At 32.9% G+C, this 14,303-nt stretch overlaps 1 protein-coding gene across 1 annotated transcript in view; it reads right to left on the reverse strand.

Moving 5' to 3' along the window:
* The window catches only part of ADAM18 (ADAM metallopeptidase domain 18), a 186,232-nt gene that overhangs the window by 10,046 nt on the left and 161,883 nt on the right, over window positions 1-14,303 (reverse strand). The window contains exon 19 of the mRNA XM_032838071.1: window positions 8,304-8,463. Within this exon, the coding sequence (XP_032693962.1) occupies window positions 8,304-8,463 (160 nt within the window). The remainder of the gene's footprint in view (window positions 1-8,303; window positions 8,464-14,303) is intronic.

The raw sequence follows: 14,303 nt of genomic DNA on the forward strand, positions 1-14,303 counted from the left end.
ACCTAGACAGAAAAACAATTAAGGAAACCTTTGCCTTAAATGATGTATTAGACCAGATGAACTTAACAGATACATACAAAACATTCCATCCAAGAGAAATTGAATACATATTTTTCTCAGGCATATATGGAACCTTAGTGTAGACATAGGTTACAGCATAAATTAAGCTATAGATATCTGGAAAAGATAGATCTAGTCCTACCTCTCTAGGAGAGATGATATATTAAGCTACAAAAAGGTCATAATACATTTGAAGAATGAAATAATGTCAAGCATCTTTTCTGATCACAATGGCATAAAACTAGAAAACAATTACAAAAAGAAAACTGGAAAGTTCACAAATATGTGGAGAGTAAATAATATACTGCTGAACAACCAATGGGTCAAAGAAAAAGTCAAAAGAGAATTAAAATAATATGTGAGCACATAAAAATGGAAATACGACTTACCAATTTTATGGGATGCAACAAAAGCACTTCTAAGTGGGAATTTCATAGCAATAGATGCCTACATCAAGAAACAAGAAAAATCCCAAGTAAACAGCATAGCTTTACACCTCAAGGAACTAAAAAAGAATGAACAAATCCAAAGTTAGTAGAAACAATGAGATAAAAAAAGATAGTAATAAAATAAATGAATTGGAGACTAAAAAGACAATAGAAAAAAAATCAATAAAACTTAAAGCTTGTTCTCTAAAAAGAAACACAGCTAACAAAGTTTGCTACACTCACTGAGGGAAAAAGAGAGGAGTTAAAAAAAATTGGAAATGAAATAGAAGGTATAACTGATGTCAGAAATGCAAAAAATTGGCACGCCTGGGTGGCTTTGTTGGTTAAGTGGCTAACTCTTGATTTCAGCTCAGGTCATGAACTCAGGGCTGTGGGATCAAGCCCCTCATCAGGCCGCACACTCAGCAGGGAATCTGCTTGAGATTCTTTCTCTCCCTCTTTCTCTACCCCTTCCCCTTCTCTCTCTCTCTCTCCCCCTCTTCTCTCTCTCTTTAAGATAAATACATTTAAAAAAAAGAAACACAAAGAATCATAAAACTACCATGAATAATTATATGACAAAAATTTTACAACCTAGAAGAAATGAATAAATTCTAAGAAACAAGCTACCCAGACTGATTCTTAAGAAATAGAAAATCTGACTAGAAAAATTGCTAGTAAGGAAATTGAAAGAGTAATTAAAAACCACTCAACAAATGGAATTCTAGGACCAGTTGGCTTCACTGGTGATTTCTTCCAAACATTCAAAGATTTAAAACCAGTCCTTACCAAACTCAACCAAACCAAACCAAACCAAACAAACAGAAGGAAACATCCAAACTCATTTTATGAGGCCAGCATTTCCCTGATACTCAAACTAGACAAGGATGTCACAATAGGAGGATATTGTAGGTCAATATCCCTGATGAGCGTAGATGCAAAAAATTCTCAACAAAATATTAGCATACTGAATTCGACAATACATTAAAAGGATCATATACCATAATCAAAATAGTATTTATTTCTGGGATGCAAAGACATTTCAACAATTGCAAACCAACCAACATGACACATTACATTAACAAAAATGAATGCTAAAAATCATATCATCATCTTTCTAGATGCAGAAACATGACAAAAGTTAATACCAATTTATGAAAAAAACTCTCAACAAAACAGGTATAGAGGGAATATACTTCAACATATTGAAGTCCAAATATGATAAACACACAACTAACACCATGCTGAACAGTGAAAAAGTTGAGCTGCCCTCTAAGATTAGAAATAAGACAAGGATGCCCTCTCATCACTGTTATTCAACATAGGATTAAAATCCTAGTCAGAGCAGTTATTCGAGAAAAGATACAAATGTATCTAATTGGAAAGGATGAAGCAAAGCTGTCACTTTGCAGATGACATATTATATATGGTAAACCCTAAATACTCCACCAAAAAATTGTTAGAACTAATAAACAAATTAAATAAGTTGCAGGATGAAAAATCAATTTACAAAATCTTCTGCATTTATTGTATTAATAATTACCTATCAGAAAGAAAACAATGCCATTTAAATTACATCAAAAATAATAACATATCTAGAAAATAAATTCAGCTGTGGAAGTAAAAGACTTGTACATGGAAACTATAAAACATTGATGATAGAAATTAAAGAAAAAATATAAAGATAATCTATTATCATGGATTGGAAAATTTATTATTAATATTTTTATATAATCCCAAATGATCCACAGATCCAATGTAATCCCTATCAAAATTTCAATGACATTTTTCATAGAAATACATCAAAGCATTCTACAATAGGGTATAGAACAACAGAAGACCCCTATATGTCAAAACAATCAGGAGAAAGAAGAAGAAAACTGAAAGCATTATGGTCTCTGACTTCAAAATGTATTACAAAAGTGTAGTAATTAAAACATTATAGTTGTGGCATAAAAACAAACACATTGATCAATGAAAAAGAATAGAAGCCCCCCAAATAAGCCCATGCATATACAGTCAATTAATTTGTGACAAAAGAGGTAAGAATATTCAATGGAGAAAAGAAAATCTTTTCCGATAAATGGTGTTGGAAAATTGGTCAACCATATGCAAAAGAATGAAACTGGACCACCATCTTATACAATACACTTAAATTAACTCAAAATGGATTAAAGACTTTAATGTAAACCAGAAATTGTAAGACTCCAGAAGAAAACAGAGGCAGTTAAATTTCTTGACATTGATTTTGTTGATGATTTTTTTAATCTGACCCCAAGAAGAAAAGCAATAAAAATAAACAACTGGCAGGGCACCTGGGTGGCTCAGTGGGTTAAGCCTCTGCCTTCAGCTCAAGTCATGATCCCAGGATCCTGGGATCGAGCCCCGCATCGGGCTCTCTGCTCAGTGGGGAGCCTGCTTCCCCCTCTCTCTCTGCCTGTCTCTCTGCCTACTTGTGATCTCTCTCTGTCAAATAAATAAATAAAATCTTTTAAAAAAATAAATAAACAACTGGCATTTTATCCAACTAAAAACTTCTAAACAGCCAGAAAACCATCAACCTACTGAATGGGATAAAATATTTGCAATTCATAAAGCAGATAAGGGGGCAACCTACTGAATGGGATAAAATATTTGCAATTCATAAAGCAGATAAGGGGTTAAGATTCTGAATATAAAAATAACTAAGATGACTCAAGAGTGAAAAAAAAATTTAATTGAAAAACATGCACAAAATCTGAATAGAATTTTTCCAAATAAGTTTTATAAATGGCCAACAGATATCTGAAAAGATACTCAACATCATTAATCATCAGGAGTGTGCAAATCAAAACTACAATGAAACTTTAGAATTGATATTTTCAAAAGGATGACAAAAAACGAGTGTTGGCGAGGATGTGGAACAAAGGAAATCATTACACATTATTAGTGGGAAGGTAAATTGGTGCTACCTTTATGGAAAACAGCATGTCTTTTCCTCAAAAAATTAAAAATTGAACTGCCATATGATCTAACAATCTCACTTCTGAGTATTTATCTGAAGGAAACTAAAAAACAGTAACTGAGAAAGATATATGCACCATGTGTTCATTGCAGCATTTTTATACTAGCCAATATATAGAAACAACCTGTTTATCAATGGATGGACATATCAAGAAAATTATATATATATATATGTGTATATATATATATATATATACACATATATATATATAAATTCAACCATAAAAAGGAGTGAAATACATATGGACATTGAATTCACTATAGTAAGTGAAATAAGTCAGGCAGAGAAATACAAATACTGTATGCTCTCCCTTGCTTATATGTGGAATCTAAGTAAAATAAATGACAACAACGAAAAGAAACCAGGTCATAGAAACAAAGAAAATTTTGCCATTGCCAGGTGTTGAGGTTGGGGACTGGGTAACATAGGAGAAGGTAGTGAAAAGGTTCAAACTTCCAGTTATAAATAAATACATCATGGGGATGTAATGTACAACATAGTGACTGTAGTTAATAATACTGTATGGCATATTTTAAAGCTAAAAAAATCCAGGTCTTATAAGTTCTCGTCACCAAAAAAAAAAAAAAAAAAAAAAAAAAATTAGTCCTATGTGTCTGTATGAGGCATATTAACTTGACTTACTGTGGCAATCATTTTGCAATGTTTATAGATATAAAATCATTTTGTTGTACATCTAAAACTAATATAATGCTGTATATCAATCATACCTCAATTTAAAAAAGGTTAACAAAAAATTGAAATTATAAAAAACAAATGGAAATTATGAAGTTGAAAATACAATAACTAAAATTAAAAAGTCAAAAGAAAGACTCAGCAGTAGATGTGAGTTTGTAGATGATTTAGCTAACTTGAACACAGATCCATACTGATAAATATTTAGAAGAAAAGAGGAAAATGTTTTTAAAAAGTCAGAAGAGCTTCACATATATATAGACACCATGAAGTGCACTGGCATATAACTAATGGATTCTAAAAAGAATAGAGAGACATGGGAGAAAAAAGTACATTTCTGAAGATAAGTGGCTGGTAATTTCCCCAATATGATGAAATACATTAAATACCACAGAAGTTCAATGAATTCCAAGTAGGATAAAAACAGAGATTCATACTTAGACACATGATAGTTAAAATTTGAAAGACATGGACATAAAAATAATCTGGAAAGTAGTAAGAATAAACAACTTATCACCTACAAAGGGATTTTATTAAGAATAGCATCTTCTCAGAAACAGCAGGAGCGGGAAGACAATTTGATGGTATATGAAATTACTGAATGAAATAAATCTGTCAACTAAGAATCCTATATCTAGCAAGACTGTGTTTCCATGATAATAGTCACATAAAGATATTCCTAGATTTACAAAATTCTAGCAAAGATATTTTCTCTTTTTAGGAAAATTTGTTACTAGTAGACATCCCTTACAAGAAATAACAAAAGCCGTTCTTCAGACTGAAACAAATTACACAGGGTAGTAATTCTAATCCATATAATGAGGCAAAGAGCATGAGTTAAGGACAGCTTTGTAGGTGACTATAAAAAACAGTATATACAAACTTTCAGTTTTTATTTTGGCATGTATTAAATCTGTCACTTAATCATCCCAAATAACTACAAGTAAAAGGCAGAACAAACTGAAAATTAACAACTGAGGGAAACTGTTGCTAGTAGACCTGCTTTGCAATTAAGAAAAGAATTTCAGGAAAGCAGAGAATGGTCAACAGAGTGAAATATTTTGACAAAACAAGCAAAATATTAAAGAAAATGCTGGTCAGGGGACGCCTGGGTGGCTCAGTGGGTTAAGCCTCTGCCTTCGGCTCAGATCATGATCTCAGGGTCCTGGGATTGAGCCCAGCTTCAGGTTCTCTGCTCAGCAGGGAGCCTGCTTCCCCCCATCTCCACCTCCCTCTCTGCCTACTTGTGATCTCTCTTTCTGTGTCAAATAAATAAATAAAATATTTTTTAAAAATGCTGGTCAGTTTTGACAACTAAGAGTTTTGGTAATTCCATCAAAAACAGTGCAGAGGCAGTGGTGAGTGTAAAAATTAAGAAAGCTTTAACTAGATTTAAGAAGAAAAAAAGAGGTTAGACACAAAATCAAATATGAAATATAAGAATTTACTACTGTCCTACAGAAATTAAAATAATGTCAAGAAAATATAATATGAACAACTTTATGTAGCAAAATATTATATTTTGATAAAATAATATTCCTAGGAGACACAAATTTCCAAAGTTGTCTCAAGAAAGAACATGAAATATGAATAGATTACAACAAGTAAAGGCATCAAAATAATTTTAAAACTCTTCCTATAAAGAGACCCCAGAACTGGATATTGTTACTGGTGATATCTTACATTTGAAATTGTTGGAGGAGATATGAGTGTCCACATTGATTTTTTTTTGCGCATACTGTGTTGTGTGCTTCTTGTAGGTTTTCAACAGCTCACACACATATTCAGTGTATCAATGCAAATCAACAATTATGCCTTTATGTGATGAGAAATCATTTGATATTTTTGAACTTATTCTTGTTTTACATGCTCCAGAATAAACCTAAACAATACTTAAAGTCAGTTTCTCTAAATACTTTATAAATTCAATAAGAATCCAGGGGAATATTCATGTATGAATAAAAAGCATTAGTAGGGGCACCTGGGTGGCTCAGTCAGTTAAGCGTCAGCTCAGGTCATGATCCCAGAGTCCCAGGATGGAGCCTGCTTCTCTCTCTGCCCCTTACCCCATTGTGCTCTCTCTCTCTCTCTCTCTCAAATAAATAAAATCTTTGAAAAAGCATGAGTAGGGGCGCCTGGGTGGCTCAGTGGGTTAAGCCTCTGCCTTCAGCTCAGGTCATGATCCCAGGGTCCTGGGATCGAGCCCCCCATCGGGCTCTCTGCTCCGCAGGGAGCCTGCCTCCACCTCTCTCTCTGCCTGCCTCTCTGCCTACTTGTGATCTCTGTCAAATAAATAAATAAAATCTTTAAAAAAAAAGTATGAGTAAACTATATGTGTGTATATGTGTGTATACAACTTCTGTAAAGATAAAATATAAACAAATGGGGGCAAGAGGTCAAATGATATGAAAAGTAATTTCTGTGTACAGAAAAACAGTACAGCCCAGAGGAAAATAAAGACTGGCAGTCTCACTAGTAATTAAAATATGTATAGGAGAAACACTATCATCATTCCTATCTCACATAGAGTAAAATTGAATCCCTTCTTGTTGTGAAATCTTGGTCTTAGATTTGGGTTTGAATTGGCTTCCCAGCACAGTTTGCGTGCCATCCCTCATTCCCAGTTGTTTAAGCCCCCAGAAATACTATGGCTATTCCAAGTATTCTTCCTTAACTTTGCCAGTCTTGCTGGAGCTTTCTTCATATTTTGATAACCACTATGTCTTCTAGTTTTTTTCCAGGGTTTAACTTAATAGAACATTTTAGTAGTATGTTATTTTATTAATTTCGATGACTATTTTTATGAAGACAAGTGATCCAGATTACCATATTTTGTTAGAAGATCCAATATTTTACCTATTAATTTTGCATAAGTTCACTCAAATGAAAGACTGAGTGTGTCATGGAGAGCAAGGACTGAAAGGGCATTCTCACAGAGGCCATCCAAAATATAACAAAAAGATGGATAAAAAGTCCCTTTGGAAAACTAATGAAGAAATAAGAAAGGAAAACCAGGTAATTAAACTCTCTTACATACATTGTTTACTCAAGGTTGAGGTGATTATATTCCAGAGTCAAGATTTTCTTACCTATAGCATAAGATATCAATAAGTTGATTAAGGCAACTCTGAAAATAAGACTCTGTAAGGATCAAGCTTGGGTTGCCATCCTAAGGGAATACCTGATGATTCCAGGATAGATGGTTCTATGCTAGATATTCCAAACTTAGTTGAAATTCAAAGTCTTTTATAAAATTAATTAAGAAGGTAACACATAACAGAAATGAATATTTATTTATAAGATGAAATAATTTTATTTCTAGCTGGTTAAAATAATGTTTTCAATGGTTCCAAGTGTATATTACTTATAGAATACACAAGATGAAAGACCAAAAGATATATATCCCAGGCCATCTAAAACTGTTTATAAAGGGATATTTATTGAGTCTGGGGCAGTAGAAATTTTTGGATTGTGGAGATGCATTGAGCATGTACATTACTCAGATCCCCTCAATATCATTACCTGTGAGGTCTTTCATTGATTTCTTTCTTTTTCTTTTCTGCAGAGAATTATAATAGGTCAATTAAGTCACTTTCTCTTTCAGTGTGTATGATCCATCACTTCCCTGAACAATATTACAAACAAGGTGTGTATAGATAAAAAAAATCTTCATAAAATATACCAGTAATATAGCCTTCAAAAAAACCCCATTACTACTTTGAAGCTGAAATTTTCATTTGTGATGTCACATTTAAGGATTTAAATGAGGAATCTCCACACTGTTCTCCAAAGTGGCTGCACCAACTTGCATTCCCACCAACAGTGGAAGAGGGTTTCTTACTTTCAATGAGTCAACAGTTTGGTCACCAGAAGAGAAGAATGACAAATGTAAGAATAGCAACATCTAAACACTGTAAATACTTATGAGGAAAACAATTCTAGAATAGCCACAATTCTGACTTTCTGCAATATGCTAGCAACAATCTATTGGAAAATAAAATTATAAAAATAGTGCATACTTAAGAATGAATATCACTAAGCATTATAGAACTATGAATGTATTTCACTGGTCGATGAGCAGTAAAATTTAAGATAATAATTTGCATAGTCATATTTACCCTTCATATTCTGCATTCTCTCTGTTGCATGATTTTCTCATTTCATTTCGTTTCATGATCATAATGGTGAATATTATGATAAAGGGCAGAACAATGTAGAAACTCAGAATAAGCCAGTTGTTCTGCTGTGCACTGGAGTCTTCTTTAATAAAAATTATATCTAGAAATGAAACATAGTGGATATTCACTTCACCAAATATCCACCATAGTGGATATTCACTTCACCAAATATTTAAATAAACATATTTTTTACTTTAATCTTTTTATATAAATATTTGTATAAATAATTGAAATTTTAATACATTGCCAACTCTTAAAGGGGAAAACAAAAGGACATTTAAACTCATAGCCCCTAACAACAATGATACTTTTATCACATTTCATATTTGTCCTTTAAGGATATTAGTTTAATTATTATAGTAACTGTATAAATGTTTTGAGTACTGCTTTCTATATTCAGCATATTTATGACATCAATGTTTTTAAAAAGTAACACATTAATAGGATTTAAGTTAAAAATTTAGAAAGGAATATTCTATGAAAACCCTCTTCCCTTACCCTTGCCTAGTCAGTTTCTCTTCTTGGAGAAAATCAACTTTAAAGGACTCATGTTTTATGCATCTAGATAAAATCTGTTAACGTACAGTGTAGATAAATGGATAAAGAAGATGTACACCTTGGGAAAAATTGGATGGCTATGTGTAGCATGAAACTTGACCATTCTCTTACACCATACACAAAGATAAACTTTAAATGGATAAAAGACTTCAAATCGAGGCAGGAATCTATCAAAATGCTAGAGAACATAGGCAGTAACCTCTTTGACATCAGCCACAGCAACTTCTTTAAAGATATGTCTCCAAAGGCAAAGGAAGCAAAAGGGAAAATGAACTTTGGGGACTTCATCAAGATCAACATCTTCTGCACAGCAAAGGAAACAGTCAACAAAACAAGGAGGCAACCCACGGAATGGAAGAAGATATTCGCAAATGACACTAGAGACAAAGGGCTGATATCCAAGATCTATAAAGAACTCTTCAAACTCAACACACACAAAACAGATAATCACATCAAAAAATGGGAAGGAGATATGAATAGACACCTCTCCAAAGAAGACATATACAAATGGCTAACAGACACATGAAAATATGTTCATCATCATTAGCCATCAGGGAGATTCAAATCAAAACCACATTGAGATACCACCTTACACCAGTTAGAATGGAAAAAATTAACAGGACAGGAAACAACACGTGTTGGAGAGGATGTGGAGAAAGGGGAACCCTCTTACACTGTTGGGGAGAATGCAAGTTGGTGCAGCCACTTTGGAAAACAGTGTGGAGATTCCATAAGAAATTAAAAATAGAGTTACCCTATGACCCATGAGGCAATTGCACTACTGGGTATTTACCCCAAAGATACAGATGTAGTGAAAAGAAGGGCCACTTGTACCTCGATGTTCATAGCAGCAATGGTCACAGTCACCAAAATGTGGAAAGAGCCAAGACTCCCTTCAACAGACGAATGGATAAAGAAGATATGGTCCATATTTACAATGGAGTATTATGTCTCCATCAGAAAGGATGAATAGCCAACTTTTGTATTAATATGGGTGGGACTGGAAGAGATTATGCTGAGTGAAATAAGTCAAGCAGAGAAATCCAATTATCATATAGTTTCACCTACTTGTGGAGCATAAGGAATATTATGGGAGACATCGGGAGATGGAAAAGAGAAAGGAGTTGGGGGAAATAGGAGGGGGAGATGAAGCATGAGAGACTGTGGACTCTGAGAAACAAACTGAGTTTTGGAGAGGAGGGGGTAGGGGGTTAGGTAAACCTGGTGGTGAGTATTAAGGAGGGCATGTATTGCATGGAGCACTGGGTTTGATGCATAAACAGTGAACTTTGGAACACCGTAAAAAATAAAATAAAATTAAAAAATATATATATAGAAAAAAATGATGTGCACCTGAACCTAATATTACACTGCATGTTAACTAACTGGAACTCAAATAAAAACTTGATAAATTTAAAAAAAAAAGATGTCATATATTTGTGTATATATATATATATATATATATATTTGCAATGGAGTATTATTCAGCCATAAAAAATGGAATCTTACCATTTGCAATGACATGGATGGAACTAGAACAATGCTAAATGAAATAAGTCAGTCAGAGAAAGACAAACATCTGTTATTTCTTATACTTAAAAATTAAAGTGTTACATGATTCAGAAATGTACACAATATATAAATATATTAGCAATGAATTAGCAAAAATTATTCAGATCTCAAAACAGATCCTGCTAGAATCCAAGAGAATCCTCAGGACGTTTTTAATCATCATTTCTTTCCAAAGTTTATAAATATCTTGATTTCTTCTATTATTATTATTTATTTAGTGAATTTTTGCTGAATTATAACATGTAAACAGAAATGGATGTATGTCATAATTACACAGCTTAAAGAATTTTCTAAATTAAACACATTCATGTAACCAACACCAAATCCAGGAAGCATAATATTACCAGTATCTCAGAACTGCCAACCTGACTCCTTCCAGTCATTATTCTTCCTAAAGATAATTACTACTTAGGTCTCTAAGAGCATGAATCAATTTTTTACAGATATTAAACCTTATGTAAATAGAATTATATTGTATACACTTTTTTCCTTTTTTTTTTTTTGGTCATTATTACCTAACTTGGGAATTCACTCACATTGTTGTTTATAGTTGCAAAATGTTCATTCACACCACTGTATGTATATCTTTGCATAGAAATACCAACCATTAATGTATTCTATTCCTTATGAATATTTGTGTAACTTGCATTTATGAGTATAATGAATAGTGCTTTATGAATATTCTAATACATGTCTTTTAGTCAACATATGTACACTACACATACTTCTTAATAGATATATGCCCTTTGAGTAGCAATGCTTATTCATAGCATATGCTTATTTTAAACATTAGTAAATTATCCAATGATTTTCCTAAATGAACAATTATATTCCCATTAGCAGTGGATGGGAGTCTTGGATATTTCATATATATGATATTTCTTTTTTTTATCATAGTTATTCTTTATATACAATAAAATGCAAATATTTCAACTGTACATATGGATAAGATTTGATAAATATATACCTCAATTAGGCAAATATTTAAAGATTGTTTTGTTTGACATTTGTGGCTTTCCTCCATTTAGTGTAAAATTCTTAAAATTTTTTATTTGGTAAGTAATAAAGTGGTTTTAGCTAGTGTCTGAGATTGGACAACAAAATAGTGTGAATATCCTCATTTATTTAAATATTGTTACTTTAACATCTTGGAGGTATTTCTGATATATAATAAATACATATATTTAAAATTTATGATTGATAGGTTTTGTTATATGTATACATCCATAAAATCACCTCAATCAAAATAATGAATATATCCATTATCCACAAAACATTCCTCTTGCTCCTTTATAATCTCACTACGCTACTACTCCCCCACATAGGCAGCCACTGATTTATCTGCATTCTCTCACTATAAATTAGTTTACATGTTTTTACAATTTAATATAAAGTTAGGCAGTATTCTTTTTAATATTTCCTTTTCACATAGGGTAATGTTGAAATTCATCCACATTGGTACATGTAACTATATAGCTCATTTTTTTGTTGTTGTTCAATAGTAATCTATTATTTAAATATACAGTATTATGTTTATTAATCACTGTTGATTTATATTGAGGTTATTTCCAAATTTTATCTACTACAAATAAAACTGTTATAAACATTTATATACAAAGATTTGTACTTGCATAAGCATTCTATTTCTTCGGTAAATCATGAAATGAGTGGATTATATGGTAAGTAAATGCTTACCTTCTTAAGAAGCTGTGAAATTGCAATTTTACATTACAATGACAATATATGGGACACTATCTTCACACCATGGTTAGTTTTTGAAATTTAACCAATTTTTATAGAGATGTAATGGTATTAATTTTGAATATAATTTGTATTTTCCCAGTGAAAAATTAAGTTGGACATTTTTACATGTGCTTATTTGTCATCTCTTCTTTGATGAAATTTCAATTCAAATATTTTTTCCATTTTTTGTAGGGTTGTCTGCTTTTTATTGTTTCAAGGTTCTTTATGTATCCTTAATATAATTTTTTGTATATTCTAAATACAAATACTTCAACAGTGCACCTGAAGATAACCCCTCCAGCTGTGCATCTCTATGTCTCTTAGCCAAAGGCCCATCGCTGCCTCCACTGAAGTATGCACATCTGGAGATAGATTGTGAAACCATGAGAGCAAACAAACCCAGAGCCACTGCAGCTTCCCATGACCCATAGCTGGCACTGGCCCTTGCTTCTTACCCTGGCCCTGATCACACATGTGTCTCCAACTGATCTCTGCCATTACATAGGCACTTGCAGCTGGGCTCCACAGTTAAATGTGTGCACACCATTTTGTCTAGCCACCAACACTGCTTAAACTTGCTGCTAACTGTTGGTCCTGGAAGTTCCACTTAGGACCCAAACAACACTTGCAGCAACTATAGACCCCATAAGGTGTTTCCCAAGGATGATACAAGCATTGATAAGGTAGACCCCAGTAACCTGAGCCAAAAAGACATTACAGCTCCCTGGACGCTGTGTCACTGGGTGCCACAGGACTTAGTACTCTGCATCACTAGACCCAGAATCACAGCTTGATCAAGTGTGCTCCATTCACAGGTGAAAGCTTCCCTTTTTCAAAACTGGTCCATAAAGTCTGGAAGAGGTGACCACATCTTCAAATGTATAGACATCCATGCAAGGCTACTGAGATCCTGAAGAATCAGGAAATATCTCCAGCAAAATAATATAGGAAATCTCCAATAACTGTCCCAAAGAAATGGTGATCAAATAATTGCTCAACAAAGAATTCAAAGTAACTGCTCTACAGACACTCAGAAAGCTACAGGAGAATATAGATAAATAATTTAATCATACCAGGAATAAAAATGAGAAGCTCAACAAAGAGAAGGAAAGAAAAGGAAACAAAACAAAACTAGAACTCTCATAGCCAAAGTATATAATGACTGAGTAAAGATTCAATAGAGAGCTTCAACAGCAAACCTGAATAAGCTGAAGAGAGAGTGATCTAGAAGAAAAATCAGTTGAAATTATTTAATCAGAAGTGCAAAACAAAACAAAACAAAACAAAAAAAACAAAAAAACAAAAAAAAAAAGGAAGAAGAATCAAGAAAGCCTGTGGAAATTATGGAACACCATGAAAAGATATAAGGTACACACTGGATTCCTGGAAGAAGAAGAGGGGGAGAAAGGAATGGGAAGCTTATTTAAGAGAGAATGATGGAGAAATTCCCAAGACTGGGGAGAGATTTGGACATGAAAGTTCATAAAGCAAATATTTCCATAAAGCAAAATTTCAACCAAAATATTCTTCTCCAAGACAATAACAAAACTGTCTAAAATTAAAGAGAGAGAATTTTAAAAGTGAGAGAAAAAATATCTCTCAGACAAGAAAATCACCATAAGACTATCAGTGAGTTTCTAAGCACATACCTCACATGGCAGGAGAAATGGGATGACATACTGAAAATACTAAAAGTAAGAAGCTGCCAACTAAGAATACTTCAAGTAGTAAAGTTGTCCTTGCGAACTGAAGATATGATAAAGATTTTCCCCTAATAAACAGAAGCTGAGGGAATTTATCACCACTAAACCTACCCTATAAGAAATGCTGAAAAGTTTTCTTCAAGCTGAAACAAAAGAATGCTAATTAGTAACATATAAACATATGAAAATATACAACACATTGGCAAAGTTAAGTATGTAGTCAGATTCAAAATGCCCCACTAATGTGCTAAGTACTTAAATCTAGAATAAAGGTTAAAGAACAGGAAGTATTAAAAATAGTTATAGTTTCACCAGTTTTTAGTGGATACACAAAAAGATATAAATTTTGAAATGCAAAACATAA

The sequence above is a fragment of the Lontra canadensis genome, unplaced genomic scaffold (assembly GCF_010015895.1).
Source record: "Lontra canadensis isolate GAN:19392208 unplaced genomic scaffold, GSC_riverotter_1.0 scaffold101, whole genome shotgun sequence".
NCBI classification, from domain to species: domain Eukaryota; kingdom Metazoa; phylum Chordata; class Mammalia; order Carnivora; family Mustelidae; genus Lontra; species Lontra canadensis.